At 34.3% G+C, this 21043-nt stretch overlaps 1 protein-coding gene across 3 annotated transcripts; it reads left to right on the forward strand.

Moving 5' to 3' along the window:
* The first annotated feature begins 14642 nt into the window (after nucleotides 1–14642).
* Nucleotides 14643–20730, forward strand: LOC136274934 (tripartite motif-containing protein 43A-like). Of its 3 annotated transcripts, none has more exons than XM_066082933.1 (3): nucleotides 14643–15157; nucleotides 15433–15518; nucleotides 18708–20730. In XM_066082933.1, exon 3 carries the CDS (start codon nucleotides 18731–18733, stop codon nucleotides 20384–20386), a length of 1656 nt encoding a protein of 551 aa, XP_065939005.1. In that variant the 5' UTR covers nucleotides 14643–15157; nucleotides 15433–15518; nucleotides 18708–18730; the 3' UTR covers nucleotides 20387–20730. The 3 variants fall into 3 exon arrangements, with proteins under 3 accessions (XP_065939005.1, XP_065939003.1, XP_065939004.1); XM_066082931.1 differs by lacking the exon at nucleotides 14643–15157 and adding an exon at nucleotides 15866–15929 and having other exon boundaries at nucleotides 15214–15518; nucleotides 18708–20729; XM_066082932.1 differs by lacking the exon at nucleotides 14643–15157 and having other exon boundaries at nucleotides 15214–15518.
* The last annotated feature ends 313 nt before the right edge of the window (nucleotides 20731–21043 follow it).

The following is a 21043-nucleotide window of genomic DNA, read 5'->3' on the forward strand; positions in this document are numbered from 1 at the left end:
TATTTCGTTTTTGTACAGTACATCCTTATTACTCATACTAATATTACTCATCTGTAGTTTAGTTGCTTATGGTTAGTTTTAATTTCATTGGTTCAACTTATTATCAAATAAATTTGATTTTCTTTTAGTATAAGAAACCGTTTAAACTTAGTGTAATAGGGCAGTACTTCATTTTCAACGTTGTCAACCAATCCAGCGTATATCAGCTGCATCTTTTGTTATCTTCAAATCATATTTAATTATATATTTATTTACTACCATGATGGTGATAAGAGCACTTAATTGTTTGATGCAAAGTTTATACACTATCATATTTTTGTGATAAAACTTACGATAGTAATTTCTTAAACTTGTTTGTAGTTCAAATATTAAATTGTTACAAAACATGTTTTTATCTAATAAATGAATACTGGTGTAACGGTTGCTTTTTGTCAACAGACTATAGAAGCCAAACATATTGAATGCACGTACAAGGCTGCATTTTGTCTAATGTATTTTTACTTTGTTTATAGGTCAATGCTTAAAAAAGTTTTAATAAATCTGTCGAATAAAACGGCTGTCTACGGATGTCCGGTTACATAGATATATAATTTATGGCCGTATACTTTAGTTGAAAAATGATATATAGTTCATGGTTAATCTATTTTTATTGGATTTTTTCAATAAAATCTTGATTATGCCCTTTTGATAATGTGTGCAATATACATGCATGCGTTATGTAAGTCTCATAGACAGGGGCGTTAATAAAATATATCCCTGAAATATACAGGTCCACATTAATTCTATTTCCTTTTAAATGTTTTTTTTTCTTTTAAATAGAACAATTAAGTAATGTTCATTGTGAAGTTTTGTAAATATTGGGTTCATGTATTAGTAGAGTGGTAATCAAATTCATGTATATGTATCATATTTAAATACGATACTCGTGAATTCAGGTTTCAATATTCTATTCAATAAGTGATTCTTTAAAATAGTTTACCGTCTTTAAACATGAGTAAAAGTCCCAAATGTCAAAGCCATATAATTATTATGCCTGAATAAGGAGGGGCACAAAAACTGCAATTACAAATATCCCTTTTTTTCATAGTTCAAATATAAAATTAAAATTGATCTGCAATTAATGGGTTTTATATAATTATAACTCAATATAATATAAGATAAATCACACGCATTCACGCACTCTAATGGTGTCAAATTGATTTTTGAATTAGAAGTAAACAACATATACGAACCTTGTCTTCCATCATCGCGACATTTGTGCGTCCTTAAAAACTATATAATACAGTTTGAGTTGATTAAATAAATAAATGCAAGAAATGCTTATCAGTACCTTTTAAAAATGGATGTTTATGGGATCTACAGATATAGAATTAAAGGTTTCTTTGATTTACAATTTAAATCCTTCTCTTCCTCTAAAAATGGAAAAAGTGACAGTTTTATGATAGTATGAAGAGTAAGAAAACTATGACCCTGATCGAACGGTTGCCAATAAAGTGTTTTATTTCTGTTTACACAACATATATATTGTCGAAAGGTTTTTGATCGTGTAAGAAATCGTGCATAGCAAAACCTAGATACACTGGAATCTTAAAATGTTATTGGAAATGCACTCTTAATATTTTTATTTAACAAAATTTGACAGATATGCTATATGCATATAGTCTTGATTGAAGTCACCCTTTCGTACGTAAGTTTTATGGTCGATACATCGACATTGTCAGATATACAATCTTCTTTCTGCCAAGTCGAGTGCTGACTGACGGTTTTCATACGTATTGTTAGGCCATTATTAATTACCGAAATGTTTGCGGATTTTCCGTTTTCCCGATCACGACAAAGAGCAGCCAGCGGATGTGACCTGTCAACAGAGAAGCTGACTCCTCCATGGCACCTGATCCTACCTTTGATATGTGTATGCGTTTGTGTTTGCGTTTGCTCGGCTCCTGTTTTGTATTTTTCGTTCGGACTTTTGATTTAGAACACTGTTAGTGCCACATTGTATGCAGTCCATGTACAATATCAACAGACAGTATCAATTGTTCTTGTCGTTTGCCATTTTAGTGCTTTATATTTTCAGTTTACTGGCTTAGTATCTATTTATTAAATCTGACATTTTATAACTTCCATAGACAGCGTTTATATGTTCAAATAAGAAAAATTGCTGCCTCTTTTCAAATTTCCACATAGTTATTTTATTGGCAACAATTATTAAGGTAACCTTGGAAGACGATCTCGTATATAAATCATGTATACCTTTTATAAATTAATCAAAACACATCAACCTCATATAAAGTATTTACAGCCAATCAAATTTAATGAATTCAAGTTTGTCTCCACATTATTCAACTATGAACGTACTTATGAACTACATTGATTTTTTAAAAATAGATTTATTTTCTCTGGATACCCCTTCATTTTATCAAAACATTTATGTCTTTGTTTCCTCTAGTGTTGCTGTATTTTTTATTTCAATTATTTTCACATTTTATTTCTAAAAGAACATGTATGTTAGATGATTGCAATATAAACAATTTGTTATTGAAACAACGAAAAGCTTTATTTTGTGATTCATGCGGGATTTAAAGGTGGCGATATGGCAGAAAAATACAGAACTCATGTTACTCAGTGACAAATATGTGTTGCGTTTTGTATTTGGTACATCCAAACTTTCATCAATATGTGGACAAGGTATTATTTATGGAACTTAGCTCGGTTAAATAAAAAAATTAAAATTGCATCGCTATCACTAAAAATAGGCAGTATAACATCCCATTTTATGCATCATGCTACCTCTCTGATAGCAAGGTTATCTTGTGTTATTAAACGAAAGGACGAGATGGTTTAACACATAGTACAAACTTAAGTAAAATGTATTTTGCGTGTTTTACAGATAATTAAATGGATTTAACTTCTTTTAGAACAAATATGGTTGATGTAAAGGTAGATGAGTTTAAACGAAGTGTTATGCAAAAAGCAGATAATCAAAATTTTATAATTACATGCATATTTCTCCTACAGACTATGATATAGACAAAAGCTTTCAAATGTTAAAAGTTGATTATGATGTGGAAATCAGACCTTGTGATTACGTAATGAATAAAACCCAGCTTTTACTTCAGCCTTTCATCTTGCCTTTGGTTAGAGAAGCAGTAAAGGAAACATTTAATGTTATCTGAAGATTTTTTAGCCACAGAATTTAACAGCTTGTTATAAAAATGACCATAAATGGTTACTATTAGGTAGATATCAAAAGGTTGACTGCAATTCAGCAACATACAATGACAGCTCATTATCACCATTTCATTCTTGCACCGATAAAAAAAATGAGTATACTTTTATTAGTGCAAGGGAAATCCATAAATGAAGAAAGCTTGCAGAGAACATCAAACACAAGATATTTGTTCCTGAGGTATAAACATTGCATTTTTGCTGTCTAGACAATACAGAAGAGAGCAGAACTTTGGATGATATACGTAAATAAATGGCACCATATGCTTAATATCAGAGTAACACGTGCAGAAAACTGAGGGAATATTTGCAGATATAAATCATAGTTAGTCGTTTTGGTTGTTATGTACAACCAGAAGCAAAATACTGTGGAATCATTACAATTCATTGTGGCTCAATTTTCGTGGGATTTGTGGGTAACCCTCCTCCAAGAATTTACATCCTTCACGTAAACGAATTTTTAGTTTAACATATTTTCTTATAAGTTCTCATAAGTTTCTAAAAATCAGTCATTTGAGAAACGTACAAGTCAGTTCAGAAAGTGAAGCAAAATTTTGTTTGAAAAAAGAGATTTGCTTGAGATCTTATAAAAATATTCAGCCTATTTGAAGGTTTTAACGATTTAGACTGGACCCAAACAATAAATATATATCTAAGTGCGTTAATATTGACTAAATTAACGCACTTTGACAACATATTTTGAAAGTGAATTGAATTGGTACACAATTTAACGCACTTTTAAACGGTAATTTTTCAAAGCGTGTTGTAATATTGGTTAAAGATAAAAGTTTTATACACAACTCTCACAACACAACACAAAAAAATAAAATAAAATTCTTTATAGATTTTGTTTTGCCTCGGACTAGAATGTTTCGACGTCATTGGATGAATGGCGTCACGTGGTTGCCTGATAAATTTCTATACAGGGCAGGCGTAAAAATTTATACGGCAACATGGCGGGCGTAACGTTATTTGAGCTGATATTTTACACAAACGTTCAACCATACCTTTAATTTTTACTACATAACTATTTTAAATATGGTGAACTATAATTGCTGTATTTTGTGATTTTTATATCTTTGAAAATAAAGTCTTTCATAAGAATATATTTTATTGCTTTACATTTTTTTATGTACAAAAATATATTGCAGTTTTTCAGAAATATATTTTTTTGATATTTGCCATTTTTAGGGAAACATTTTTTATGAAACTTTTGCAAGCCGAACAAGTAGTTCAAACCACAGTAATCTATAAAATCTAAAAAAAAAAACAACAACAAAAAAACACAAAAAACAAAACAAAACATTATTCCTAACCTTTACGTAGAATGCATGCTTTTTTGTTAACACATTAAATAAAAGCAGTCATTTTTATGACATGCGATATAAATATATAGTTAAATTGTTGACAATTAATAATTCTAACATTTGCAAATTGTCATGATCAACATGCATCCATGTACATAAAAAATCGGAACGCTGTCAATTTGGTCATTTTCTGACACATGATGTCCTACAATTCAAATATTCATTCTATTCACATAGGTTTTTTTTAGTTAGGGTAAGTTAGCTACTAGTAACTTTTCAATACTTACTGTCTCTTAGAAGTAAGAAAAGCCAGCTACTTAAAACTGGCTACGAAACGAAATAAAAACTGGCTACTAGTAGCTAGTTACCTGTACCTCGTTACAATTTGTTTTACTTTTAAATTTGTTCATTTGATAAAGTATAAAGATATCAACTAGTGTTGTTAATATAAAGCTTTTTTAAAGGCATCCACGTGATAATACAATACAATTACCCAGATATCTCTTGTATTCTCATCAGCTTCTTGTCTCCATACAAATATATTTATTTTTCCTTTTTTCATATATATTTTTCTTTTGTCTTATTTTTTTTTTTTTAGATCTGCTTTATATCTTTGACTCATGAGGCTGTACATGTAGACTACACGTGATAATACATTAAATAAAAATGCTCAAATATCTAACTTAATCTTGTCAGTTACTAGTGCATTTCTTAACAAATATCAATATTTTGAGACAATTTTCTATATATAACTCAAGTAGCTATAAACATAAGTTAAAATTATCAACAACTGTTTCCTCAGATATCTCACTTAATCTTGTCAGCTACTAGTAGTGCAGCGGATAGTGGATGAAATATTTCACTTGTGGAGACAAGCACCAAATTTTGCATGAAGGTTCCTTGATCATTACTTGATTAAAAAATATCGTTGGCCATTCAAGTTTTGATCATTTTCAAGATGGCCGCCTCTTATTTCAAAATGGCGTCTTTTTTCATAATGTTTTCATGATATTTTAAATATTTCTGGGTAATGTTTTTATTTTCTGTGAAATTATGAAAAAGATTTTGTTGTATGATATAATTTGATGTTCATTTCATATATGAACACTCTGCGCATGCGTTTAAAACATGCTGCAGCTCATTTTTGAATGTACATGATCTAATCGTTTAAGCAGCTGCACTGCAAAGAGCACTGCAAAGAGCAGTGCAAAATAATTCGGACTGGAAACATTTGCATTCCCCAGAACAACAAATATTACATCAACATTTCAGTAGTTCTTAACATGAAGCCACCTTTGGTGGTAAGGATGTCCAGTGTGAAATCCGAAAACCAAAATCTTTATCCCAACCCCATCTGGAAGGGGATGGTAAGTTTTGTCACTTGTATTGTGACTGACCCAATGTATTTTTAGCTTGCAATACAGATCTCTCAATACGTTCTACAAGAGCAGCTCTTGAGGGATCGAGGGATGCCATTGTACGGACGCTGCTTACGAGCAAAGAGGTCAAGGCGCGTGGCGGCTGGACCGAACGTACATGACGTGTACAAATTGATTATATGTTCTGTCACACTGTCACAAGGTGAACTTAAGAATCTGAATACCTCTGTAACGCTCTCAAACACATTTCAGCCTGCCATGCTGTCATTTTACCACTTTACCTGTCCTATCAAATATGGACTATGTATCACAATCCGTGAATACATGAAAGAATTAAAGTGCTTTTGATCAACACCCCCAACAATAACAACAACAATCTGTATCCGAACTTGAATTGATACTACCCAAGGCTGCCTGTTTTGTATGTAGAAACATACAAGTGTCAGCTTTTTCATGGTTTCAAAATGATACAAAGTCTATATCTATAGCTCTATTTCTGACAACAATTTTTTCTTAGTATATAGTATACTATAGTAGTTACTGTCGTTATAATTGCAGATACGATTTTGTTTGCTAAAACCCAATAGTTCAGTGTTTTTCGCGATACACCGAAGAAAAGATTTCCAAGTCTAGTGTTTCCAGTTACCTGCCCTCTAGATTCTTTGACAGTTAGCAATATCGCACTATCACCACCTTTTACAATTGCAGTGTTTTGCTCATGGGCTTGTGCAATGGCTATGCTTGAAAAATTCAGTGATTCAGTTTTTCTAAAGTTAAAAACAAAGAGCTGATTCTTCAAAGACATAGTAAGCAAATTTAGAAGATGACTGTAGCCTGTTTTCTAGACTTTTCTTTCTGTCAGAGCAATTTGATTTACAAGAATTTTTGGAATATGAAAATCAGAAGTTCCCTCCTCGCTTTCTCAAAATGTTTTTTTTAATACTGGTGTGAAATCTCAGTCGATGCCTATTTTGGAAGCTAGTCAAGTATTGCCAAACAGTGTACCGACAGTTCCCTCACTTGTTAATGACGGCCCATCATTAGTCAATTCAAAACAACCGAACAATGTCAAACCTTTGATTACTATGTCAATGACATTATCCTAACGCACATCACTTCGCTTGCACAAGGCCATTGGAGAGTAGATATTGTCTTCGATGTTTACAAAGATGATAGTCATAAAGGTGAAACTAGAAGAAAACGAGGCATAACATCTAGACGGAATTTAACTAGAAACACTAGACCGCCAAACTCTTGAAACACTTTTCTTCGGTGTAACGAGAACAAAACACGACCATCTTGATTCAAGCAGACTAAATCGTATCTGCAATATCTGCAACTATTGCGACAGAAACTACTATAGTACTACGTTTGTTTGGTAATTTACTGATGGTGTTTGTTGAATATTAGAGATCATTCCCTGATGAACAAAAACACTGATATCCTTAATATGATTAATAAAACTTAAAAAAGAATTAAAAATTAAAAAAAAACCTCCTAACCCTTACATAATTTTAGCCTCAATCTCTAACCTTAACACAATGAATTCCCTTTTGTGGAAAAAATAGATATCGAGAATAATCTTTTGTTTTAGATCTTTGATGTAAAATCAAGCATCTCTGACGTTTTGATCTTCACCACGGGAATTCATCGGGACGTTTTCCTGCTAGAAATTTTGACCACTTTGTTCCCTTCGGGCTTCTGGAAAGACACCATTCGTATGGGCTGATACCAGGGCCGATATCAAACCAACGTGATTATGTCTGTACAAATTAACAATTGGTTGTTAAAAAAATAAAAGGTCTCTGAATTTTATACGAACCTCTACAACTCAATTTGGCGTAATTTCACCTGAACACTTTCTGACCTGGTCAATGCAGTTAAAATTCAAGTGCCTTGTATGAATAATTGAAGAACATTTAGGCCATATGTATTGAGATAAATAATAATAATTGCGTAAATATAATATTTTCTCAACTCAATCTGATTTGAAAACACCTTAACCTACTTTATCAACCTTTTGCAAGTAAATATTCAGCCTCCAGTTTGAAAATCAATGACCTCAAACATAAGCACATTTATATTAAGGGTTTGAGTTGAGAACACTGTTTAGTGACTAGATATGTTGCATGTTGACGCGGGACATGATCGACAGAAGGTATACCTTATCTACAATACAACAGGCACGTAGCATCAGGGGGGGCCAGGGGGGGCCTGCCCCCCCCCCCCCACTTTTTCTGACAGCAACTAATTTTTTAAAATTTACATATAAAAATAATAATATAAAAGGATGTAAAAAATTGATATGAAAATAAGGAAATAAGGATTGAAAATGAAGTTATATGCTATGCCAGCCCCCCCCCCCCCCCCCCCCCCCCCCCCCCCCCCACGGATTAGGATTTTGAAGATTTTGTAAAAGTGTTATTTCCTTTTCTTTTCTTTTTTTTTCTTTTTTTTTTTTCGCTTGTCAAGATTTTTTGGACGAGTCTGGCCCCCCCACTTTCAAAAACGATGCTACGTGCCTGTACAATACAACCCAGCCAATAATCGTTAAATGCAGTCTAGTTTTAAAACAAGCAACATCATTTTCTCATTGTGACATAAAAAAAAATCATCAAAAGAATGGTGTTTGATTTTCTGTTTGATGTAGACGTTTTCTTGATTAATTTTGTAGTTTCGTCTGATCAAAACTACTATTCACTTTTTATAGTCTGGTATCTATGCGTACTAGCCTGCGTACAATTTTATTTGTACTAAAAATACATCGATCTTCAATAAAATGTTTGATAGCCATTCAAACTTAATGACTCCTAGTTTGTCTTCACAATAATGACTTAACACATGTACCACGGTGTTTTGATTCTTGTTCATTTAATGAAATCTTTTTACATCAGAGACCTCTTTCTTTTCTTTCTATTTTGCTGTTTTCGTTATTTCATCCAAAATAAAAAAAGGGAAAGGGTGGAGGTGTTCGATAGAAAGAAGAAGACCCCGGAACTCCTCGAGAAAATTCATAAGACAAGGATGGAACAACCGGAAAAAGAGAAAGAGGTTGAAGAAGCGCCCCGAAAGACCCCAAAGTTGATTTTGCCGCAAATCACTGTGACGCTACGTAGAGGACACACGGTCCAGCATAGAAGTGACGAATGACGTGTCATCTCTACCGACGGTGTTTGTCACCCAGCGGTCCAATGTCTGATGTCTGAAAAAGCTTGTGTCACTGTGTCAGACACGGACAAACTTCATCTATGGTTTCAATCGGTTTCGGTAGCGTTCTTGCTTGTGAATGCAGACGTTGTTTTGATTAAAATGGTATCTTTAATGGTGTGTTCCCATTTTGCCTTAACCAGTTAACAGGTGAAAAGAGTCAAAATATAGTAAGGCGAATGGAAAATTCTAAATACAGTAAAACTCGGTTATAGTGAAGTCCAAGGGACCAGTGGATTTACCTCATTATATCCGTAGTTTGTTATATCCGTATAACGAACTAGTACTGTAATAATAACTATAGCGAATTCATTATATACATGTTTTATTTCACCAGACTGTAGTTTTTGCTTAAAACGTTCTTTTGATACCTTTAATGATTGGATTGGAAATTGAAAAAATTATGTAAAATTAAATTCATCCAAACTATTATGTTAAATAGTAGTGAACATTTTTTAACTGTTAAGTCATTCGCTGTAGAAGTGTTGAATTTCGGTATTAATCACCTCTACGGGACTTAATCAGTTCGCTATATCCGTAAATTCGTTATATCCGAATTTGCTATAAGCGTAACATTTCGCAAAGATTGTTAAATTTCGGTATTATTCACCTCTACGGGACTTAAAATCAGTTCGCTATATCCGTATCCGTAAATTCGTTATATCTGAATTCGCTATAACCGTAAAATTTTGCAAAGATTATTTTTAAAAAAATTTCCGGGAACTCCAAAAACTTAGATATATCCGTGTTTGTCCTTAACGAGTTTTATTGTAAAACTAATGGAAAAAACAGAACTTGTCAATTGGTGAAATGTTTTATGATAATTAGTTAAATAACACAGATAAAAGGGGGATTGGAAAAATGAAGAAATATGAATGTAATGTGAACATAAATAGTTAGAGGCCCTCAGGCATTGACAGTCACATGAGCAACATAGCCCTTTAGTTGACACCTCAGTATCTCATGTTTTCATTTTAAAACTTCCTTTGGAAGTGTAAACCCTAATTTGAGAATCCTCTAACTGTTTCCCCACTTTTTTATTTTTTGATGTTTGAAAAACATTCATAAAAATTATGGGGAGGGGGTAAAAGTGTTAGAGAAGTTTTAGATCATCTACTAGATACTTTAGTTCCAGGTTCAAAAAATTGTAAATTTTTATAAAAAGAGACCTGCAAGCCTTTAATAGTCAATCTTTTATAATATTTGCATTTTCATTTATAATGCACATTTAATTCATACAGCTTTTTCGTTCATCTGAGCAATATGCTCAAGTGAGCTTTTCTGATCAAAATTTGTCCGTTGTCTGTCGTCGTTGGTGTTGTTGTTGGCGTTGTCGTTGTTGTAAGCTTCATATTTTCATCTTCTTTTCAAGAACCACTTGGACGATTTCAACTTAACTTGACATAAAGCACCACCGAGTGAAATGAATTCAAGTTTGTTCAAATGAAGGGGAGATAATTTAGAATTATCAAAAATTTGTTAGCATTTTTAAAAAATCTTCTTCTCAAAAACGATAAAGCCAGGAAACCTGACAATTGTATTGAAGCATTCTCAGGTAGTATAGATTCAAGTTTCAAAATTAAACTTTTGTGGAAGTATCCTCAGATAGCATAGATTCAAGTTTGTTCAAAGAATGATCCCAGTGGTATGGCCACAATGGGGGTGGGGGTGGGGGGGGGGGGGGGGGCGCTCGATGTTTTTACATAGGAAAATATAGAGAAAAATCCTTAGAAATATTTTTCTCCCAAAAAAAACAACATTTGACCAGAAAAGTTTTAACTTGTGTGGAACCATCCTCAGATATTATAGGTTCAAGTTTATTTAAATCATGATTCCCGTGGTATGATGGGGCCACAATGAGGTGGCGGCGCTCAAATTTTTACATAGAAATATATAGAAAAAATGTTTAAAGGGCATGGTCACGATTTTGATCAAATTTCATTTTTCTATTTTTAATGTTAATAATGCGTCAGAAATGCATATCTAATGATCAAATTAAATTTGAGTGTCAGTCGTAGAGTTATAAGCAAGATACAGGGCTCACATTTCATGTAAAAAAGGCTCGTGTCCTGTTTTTGTTTAAATTGGTTCAATACACCGGTAAACATTTTTCAAGCTGATTTCATTCATTTCTGATTCGTTTTAAGCATATATAAATAATACTTAGCGGTTATCAAATTCATTTTGGGTCTTAAACTGAAACTTACACTTCTACATTCAAAACGTAAACAAAGCTTTGTTTACATGACAAAGAATTGCATCCTCTGTATCTCGTTTATAACACGACGAGTGGCACTCAAATTTTTGTTAACCATTACCAACGCCTTTATGAAACATTGTAACATTAAAAACGGGGAGGGGAGGGGGAGGGGGTGGTGTGACAAATATCGTGACCATGCCACTTTAAAAATATTCTAGAAAAGTATTCAGCCCAAAAAGCAGTAACTTGTGTGAAAGCACATTTTATGCAAATTAAATTTTGATCAAATCATGATTCCATAGAAAAAATCACAAATTTACTGTTTCCTTTTTCATATTTTTCAACAAAGTTTTAACAATGGAACAAAAAGTAATGTAATGGTCAGATAATGATGTATTTATGGATATGCAAAGTTTCTTCATATAGGAGTCTTTTTAAAGCGCTAAGCATAGCTCAGCGCTTCATTGTCGATAGACTTTTACTTCCGGTGCAACGAATAACCGCCCCCTATGAGCAGAAGTTTACATCATTTAAACTGGTTAGGGATCCAGTTTCAGGAGTTTGTGCACATAACTGCATGAGCTAGTGCGGGCTATTATGAATTTATTGTACGCAGCTTACATACATCATTGCAGGGGCTGCCACGCAGTGATGAGGAAATATATTGCGTATACAGAAGCTGAAATGTTATATACATATATCTTTTATACTAGTATACAAACAGAAGCTGGGTTAGCGCTTTTCAGTACTATCAGTACTTTGATTATTTCTTACTTTAACCACAGGTCATCAAATAATTTTCACATACAAAAAAGTGTACAAGAATTATTCTCTCCCTATAGTATAATTTCTATAGAGAAATCAGTACATTAAGCAATATCGTGAAAACACCATCCTAATTCCGCACCCAAGTCAATATTAACACATGTGAGGAAGTAAACGGGCGGTTAAATCGGGGGGGGGGGGGGTACGGACCCCCTATTGAAAAAAATAAAAATCTAATAAATTTATTAAGGTTCAATTTCCCTCTGATAAGAGAGATAGCATCTGTAGAAAAATTCTCGCTTCGTTTCTGTTGACTCACAATCATTTACTATTATGTACATATACTGTGGTTTCATCAATATTCGTTGAATACCAATTTTCGTGGATTTCGATTTTAAGTTTGTCCATGAAATTAAATGTTCATTGAAGTGCAATTTCAACTATCAATTTGTAGTGAAAGGATCCTTGGCCACGAATTTACGTATCCTTGAACATGTGATTTTCACTTTATCCACGAAAATTGATACCCTTGAATATTAATGAAACCACAGTACTATTAGAGTTTCAGGTGATGTTTCAATGAATCTTGAGATGGACAATTTTATTTTTCTCTTGATAGCTCGTTCACAAAGGTAAATGAATTATAATTGGGAAAACCCTGACTAAGGCGATTGCAAACAACTCTATACTTCATCATCATCATTTGAAACTTATAACTGTTACATTTCAAATGTCAAAAATAGGGGTTTGTTATCCTGAGATAGCACATATGGGAAACAAAATTAAAAAGAATAACAATATTTCCACATTTTATTCAACCTATGATTATACCTATTTATTTGATCCCCTTTTTGTGTTATTACAAAATACTCTGGCTTACACTTTTTGCATTTCTAAAACATCCATTTAATATTATGTCCAAATTGTCCAAATTTAAAAACCGAAAATGTTTTCTGAAAATTTGAAACTATGGCAATTTATCATGTATTCTATATGTAAAACCTTCAATAGGTTATGAAAAAGAAAGATAACTCTTGCTGGTTGAAGCAGTTTTTGTTCCAAACACAACAACAAAGTGCTATTCTGAACCAAAAGGCTGCGCTTCTTTCTTTTTTGTAACATGAATTGACATTGTATATAACTATATATTATTTATATATCAGACACGTAGCATCAGGGGGGGGGGGGGTCACTTTTTCTGACAGCAACTAATTTTTTAAAATTTACATATAAAAAATTGAATTATCATGGAGTTGGCCCCCACACTTTTTAGGAGGATGTAAAAAATTGATATGAAAATAAGGAAATAAGGATTGAAAATTAAGTTATATGCTATGCCCCCCCCCCCCCCCCCCCCACGGATTAGGATTTTGAAGATTTTGTAAAAGTGTTATTTCCTTTTCTTTTCTTTTTTTTTTTTTTTTTTGCTTGTCAAAATTTTTTGGACGAGTCTGGCCCCCCCACTTTCAAAAACGATGCTACGTGCCTGTATATACATTTCATAATTTTAATTTTATGCTGTGATTGAAGAAAAATAATTTTCATATTTACTACTGGTACTGTACCAGTCACAGGGGCCAAGCCCGTACGTTTTAACATTAATTCCAATGTAACCAAAAAAATTTATGGTTACGTTAAAATTAATGTTAAAACGGGCTTGGCCCCTGTAGTACAAGTTATCGGCTAAGACCAGTTATTGTCTCAAATGTCGTTCACTGATACGGTATCCGTGCTCTGACAAACTGTCCTCGATTTGCTTTTGTGTCATTCCCAGGGAATAAAAGTAAAATATCAACTTATTCATCTTAAAATTCAATGAATCAGTATTATCATGTCCTTCTTTTCAACCTACTCCTTATATATGCGTCATGATATCAATAGATATAAGAATCAACATTGCACGTACAACTTTTATTTTGTAGCCACGACTTTTATTCCGCAGGAACAACTGAATTTTATTTCATGGGAACAAATTTTATTTTGTGGCCACGACTTTTATTTCGTGGGAACGACTTTTATTTTGTGGCCACGACTTTTTTTTCGTGGGAACGACTTTTATTTCGTGGCCACGAATTAAAAAAAAAATATCTCAAGCATATGTCCTATGGTAGCCTCCGTATAAGGCAGCCACCGTACAAATGTATGATAACCCCTACTACATGTACCTTTAGTCGTACCCAAAAAGGGACACAACTCAAATTACATAATGCAGAGTATGAAATCAACATGTACAGAGATTTTACTATGTTATTCAGGCACGTAGCATCGTTTTTTTTTTTGAAAAATCGTGAAAATCGTGAAAATCCTAATCCGTGCGAGGGGGGGGGGAGAGGCAGGAGATACACTTTTTACCTCAATTTCACACTTTATTACCTTATTTTCAATTCAATTTTTACATGATCACAGAAAAGTGGGGGGGGGGGCGTAACTCCATGTTAATTCCATTTTTTGTATGTAAATTTCAGAAAAATATTTGCTCTGCAAAAAAGTTGGGGCGTAGGGGGGAGGCCCCCCTGCCCCCCCCCCCCCCTGATGCTACGTGCCTGTTATTATCGCAAAGACGATAACTGGTACATGCAGTAAATCATAAAACATGGCAAATTCGGGGCCTGCTAAAACTTGCGGCACAAAAACAAGATTGATAAACAAGGAAATCACCATTTTAAGTATGTCAAGTGTTATCCAAATAAATCAAGAAACAAGGAAATACAAAAAAAAATTAAAGTTTAGCCGATAATTGGTACAGTGCCAGTAATGTTATGTCAAATTTTCATCATATCGTGATTACGCACATTATCAATTTTTGAGAAATTTAGCCGCGCTTGATCATCATTTCAACTTTATTTCATTTCAATCTCTTGGTATTGACTTCGATGAAAATCAATACATTAAAAAAAATCTATATGGTACAATTAAAAGCAGAGCGATATACACTACACCCAAACATCCTTCCGTTGCTCGGAAAAACACAAGCTCTGCCGGAAAGGCCCGAAAAGTTGCGATATGTAGTGCAGACGACAGTGGACGTGATGTCAAGAGTCGAAGAAAACTATAGTTCTGTGAAAGAAGAGGTAGAGGCCTTCACATCAGGGAGTTTGATTTTATACACAAACTGATATAAGTAATAATTGGGCTAAAATAATATTACTGTCCTTCCACTGCATTATGTTTGATCAGGGACGTAAAATACGTCTCTGGCTTGATTTCATTGGCATATAAAGAAATATCAGACTATAATCTTGATTTAATGATTAAAATTATTTAACCATTGCACTGACACAATGTATTGATTATATCCGGAAGTTTGGTTTTGTCTTTTATTTAAATCAATCACGTGATTTAATAGGCTGCCGACCAGGAAGAGGAGTAAACACGAACTAGGAAGATCAAACATGGATATTGTCGCCATTTTGAGTTGTAGGTCTTTATGAGGTGCGTAGTTTGTAAAACGTATGTTATTACTAATTGTTGAAGAATTATTTTAATCTAATGCTATAACAGAGTTGGCGAAATTGCTTAAAATGTACCAGGTTATGAGTAGTTTAAAATGTTGCTGTCCTTTCAAATTATCTAGCTTGATGACCATGATGACTATTGACTAGCACATCATGAAACTAAAATCATCTAGTCATCTTTGTAATTAAATAGGATAATTAAGATTAATGTGACTGCTCTTCAACTTGTCAGACATTAAAACAGCACAATTACTATAGTAGATTTGCCCGGAATGTTTGGTTTTGTGTTGTATTGAAACTACTCAATCACGTGATTTTATACAGGAAACCTAATCAGGAAGAGGAAAAACCAAGCACATTGTCGCCATTTTAAGTTGGAGGTGAAAAGGTTTGTAATTTGTTAACTGTGGGTATCAATACATGTAACTATTATCTGATTAAGTTGATAATTTAAACCTAGTGTTTTATCTCTACTGGCGTGCAACCTTATATTCATGCCAAGTACCTTTTCTAGCCGGTGCATTGTTACGTTATATTTTGTACATGATTTTATGTCATTGTGTTGATAGAATGACGTAACAATACACTGGCGAGAAATGGTTCTTGGCAAGAATTGGTTGTTTGCCAGTAATTGTCAATTTAGTTTTTATTTCTGATCAAAATTTGGCCATTGTCTGTCATTGTCGTTGTTGTAAATTTCAACATTTTCATCTTCTCTAAAACTGCTTGGTCAATTTCATCCAAACTTGGCACAAAGCATTATTGGGCAAGAGGATACAGTGGGGCAGCAGCTTGGGTACAAATTTTTATGTAGGAATACATGGAGGAAAATCTAATTCTCAAAAACATTCAGCCTGAAAAGCTGTAACTTGTGTACAACCACTCAGGTATGGTATATGTAGATTCAAGTTTATGAATTATGATCTCTGGAGCTAGTGTTGGGCAATATAGGAGAGTTGAATTTCTACACAGGAATATACAGAGAAAACTCTTTTCAAAAACCAATTATGAAGTTGTCTAGACATTTTGTATTTGATACTCTAAAGACGGTTAAAGCTTTTCATTGACTTTATTCTCAGGTGAGCGATGTGGCCCCTGGGCCTCCTATAGCATTTTAATTCACTCGAATATTACTTAAATTTTATAAGCCTGTATATGAAAATCAAGAGAATATGTTAACTGGTAATAGGGATGTATACATTCCGAAGGTGTGTTCAACAGAGCAGGTGTTGCACATGCTCGCAATAATTCCCTAAACCTGCAACACAAATTTTAGTGAACGCTTGCGAGCACTCGTTCTATTGAACACACCCTTAGTTATATATGATATGTTTTGGTGCAACTGTTAAGGCGAGCGCAGCATAGAAAAGAAAAATCTCACCCTACATATGTAGTGATCAAAATGAAATTAATCAATCATAAGTATGAAACAACGGTTTGTTCTTTCATTTCTATTTCATTGTTATATTACTAAATTTTTAATGGTCTGATAAGATTTGAACTTTAGTATTCACTTGATGTGGAGACACTTTGGTGATTTGTTTCTATAACACCCTGGGAGAATTTTGTTGCATTTTATTTTAAAATTGATTTTTTAAAAAAAGTTGTATATCCATATATCCCATTGCAATTAACACTATGTAAAAACTGGAATACAACTTGTCAAGGGAAAACAACTTCAAAAATATAACTATGGTAATATATACAACACACCAATTCATAGAGTACAGGCCTGGTAAAGGAAAACAGGAGATGATAAGAATGATTTCTGGGGGTGTTATCCCTACAGTACCGATCAGACCCAACCTAACAGAAAGTAAACCCCAACTAAACTCTGGGTTTACTTTCTGGGTTTACTAGAGTGGACCCAGAGTAAACCCCAAATAAACCCAGAGTGGACACAGAGAGTAAACCCCAATCAGAAGAATACCCTGATAAACAAGGGGCAGAAATTACAGGCAGTAGGATGATAAGATAAAACACAGGTCTGCTTCACACTTCAGTGCGTATAGTTGTCTCCAAAAGCAATTTTCGCAAAGTAAACCCCGAGTAAACCCAAAGTAAACCCCGAGTGGACCCAAATTTTCAAAAAGTAAGCTCAAAGTAAACCGTGAAAGTAAACCCGGGGTTTAGTTGGGGTTTTCTCTGGTGTTAGGTTGGGTCTGATCGGTACTGTAGCTATCACTTAGTCGACTGACCTATCAAACTTATTATTTACATCATGAAATGCTATGTAAAAACAACTGGAACTGACTTTCTCATTGAAAAATAACAAAATATTTTTAGTTAATATCATTACACAAATAAGGTTATTTGGTACATTAACATATGCAAGGACCAACCTAGAGCAAAATATTAGGGAGACTCTACTTCTCCCTAACACAAAAATAGGAAGTCGCCCCCTGGGTTGGTCCTTGATATGATGCATATGTAAAGTAAGCAAAGTGAGATTGACTGTCCGGTGTGACATCTAGAATTTGTCAAAAGCAATGCATGTTTCAGTGCAATTTTAAGTTCATGTAATTGTAGCCTCACTTTGAAAATTCTCGCTCTCGTCAGAGAATTCAGATCATGCTGCCCTTGGTTACCAAAAAAGCTGAGAAGTTACGATAGTGGCCCTTTTAGATTTGATAACTGCCTTTTTATTCTCAATTTATTTTCAAAATAATTATAATTTTTGTTCCTGGATCTCATGAGAAGCCATTTGCAATTTACTTGGAATTGTGGGTTCAATTCTGGTGACAGAAAATTCAATAGGTCAAAGGGAGCAGTAGTTTGAATTTTATTTTCGGTTTGGAGTTAGAGCTCGCAGTGCTTGCCGGCGCTTTGTATATTAAATGATATTGTCCTACATATCCTGCGGACCTGGTTTAACAGGTTGGACCAAATGAATCACTCAAATAGGTCATCATAGCCTGTTTGGGATATAATGTCCCAAATAGTCAGTCAAATTCTTTAAACATGTTAAAGCAAGTTATATGTATGAGAAATTCTTTTTTTAAAAGAATTTAAATGTCTTCCTGTCTTTTAAGCTCTAAAGTGTCCTGATTGCAAGAAGAACAATTTTTTTTTTATACTTTTCTTTAGAAAACACCAAAGTTTTATAAGAAATAGTCAAATGGACAAAAACTATAAAAGTGATATATCAACCTTTTTATTTTTTCAGAGTATGAGTAAAAGTATCTGACCATGGACAAGCGCTGGGCCCAGGATGTGTTACGGTGTCGTCTCTGCAAGACCCCGGGCCCCCCTATGTACTGTGATATTTGTCACATACATCTGTGTAAAGCCTGTGTGGGGGAACATCTCTCTGATCAATCCAAAGAACACAAAGTGCTGCCATTTGAAAAGAGAGGATCTACTCCTAAATGTTCAAAACATTCCACAAAACTATGTGAACTTTACTGTGAACAATGTGACATTCCTATTTGTGCAACATGTGTTTCCTCTAAAGAACACTGCGGCCATAAACTTATTGAAATAACTAAAAACATTGATAGCAGGAAAGAAATGATTCAAAAAGATCTACAAGAACTAGAGAAATCCATTTATCCCAAATACCAAGAGATTGCATCGGTTATCCCAGTCCAGAAATCTGCTCTGAATGAAAACTCCCAGAAATTAACAACAGAAATCGACAAACATGGAGAAGACTTGCACAGAGAAATAAACACCATTATCAGAAAAATGAAATCTAACATGGAGGAAATGGACACCAAACACCTGGCTGTCTTAGACAAACAGGAAGATGAAATTAAACACAACATTTCTGAAATCACACAGACCATTTCTGAACTGAAGACGTTGCTGGACTCCAATGATGTCAGTCGTGTCTCTGCCTACAAATCCAGGAATGATGAATTCAGAAGATTGCCTCCTAAACTCACAGTGTCCTTACCAAGTTTTATCCCTCAGAAGATCAACAAAGAACAGCTTTATCAACAGTTCGGTTCTCTATCCGCGTCATCTATCAAAACAGAAGAACATGGCTACACCATGGAATCTCCCGGGGCTGAGTCCTCTCTCCTGGACAGACCGCTCATTGATGTACCACGGATCATCACACAGATAAACACCGAGTACGGACGAGATTCACTACACGGTGTGTCATGTCAGAGTGATGAGGAGATGTGGACCCGTGGTGAGGACAACATCATGAGACTCTATAACCTCAGTGGGGAACTAGTGAAGTCAGTCAAAACCAAGTCAGGGAACTATCCACTGGACATAGCAGTGACAAGGAGTGTGGATCTAGTTTATACTGATTACGATGATAGAACTGTAAACATAGTGAAGAATAAAAAGATAAAGACAGTGATAAGACTACGGGGGTGGAGACCTCTCCGTGTCTGTAGTACCTCCTCTGGTGACCTCCTGGTTGTCATGAACAGTGATGATAAACAAACAAAAGTTGTGTGTTACTCTGGCTCCACAGAGAAACAAAGTATTCAGTACGACGACAAAGGACAACCTCTCTATTCATCTGGTGGCAGTAAATACATCAGTGAGAACAGGAACCTAGATATCTGTGTGTCAGACTATGACGCCCGTGCGATAGTGGTGGTCAATCAGGCCGGGAAACTCCGGTTTACCTACACTGGTCCTCCCTCTACTACCAAGGGATCATTCTATCCACGCGGCATCACAACAGACAGCCAGGGTCGGATCCTGACAGCAGACTGGTACAACTCCTGTATCCACATCCTGGATGAGGAAGGACAGTTCCTCCGCTACATTGACAACTGTCATTTACGTGGTCCACAGGGTTTATATGTGGACACCAGAGACAACCTCTTTGTGGCTGAGTACGGCACAGGTAAAGTGAAGAAAATACAATATGTGTAGCACATTAAACAGCAGTGTAACATTGTTTATATGTATCACATGTTGACAAACTGACTGTGTGGTTATATAAAACATGTATTAGCATAAAGATAATTAATTTTGTTATACTTTCATGTTAAATACTGAAATCTGATTGGTTAAGACGCAGTTAATAATATTTACTATTACCCTCAGCATTAGCAACGCACTTGGCAACGGGTAACATTAAAAAATGTTACATGCGCGAAAATTATGCGCGTACGGTTCGCTGTAGAATTCACGTTATTCCTATATAAAAGCAGGTAAATTTTCTTAAAAATTTTAAACAAGACATTCAGTATAACAAAATGAATAGTGCCTGTTTGGGAGGATAACAGTTGAAATTGACACCCCTCGAAAACCATTGTCAACCTCCGCTTCGCGTCGGTTGACAATGGTTTTCTCGGGGTGTCAATTTCAACTGTTACCCTCCCAAACAGGCACTATTTATATAATATTATATTATAGAGTCATGCATATAAAAATATAAGTCCATTTAGTTCATGTCAACAGTATCATTGTTTTGTTTATCATGTTTATACATAATAACAAACTGTTTTAGTGTAGTGATTGTATTGTCCATGAATTAAAAGTTTATACATTTAATGTCTAAACAAACTGTGTACATTATAAGAATAC

Source organism: Magallana gigas, chromosome 4 (genome assembly GCF_963853765.1).
Source record: "Magallana gigas chromosome 4, xbMagGiga1.1, whole genome shotgun sequence".
Lineage (NCBI taxonomy): Eukaryota > Metazoa > Mollusca > Bivalvia > Ostreida > Ostreidae > Magallana > Magallana gigas.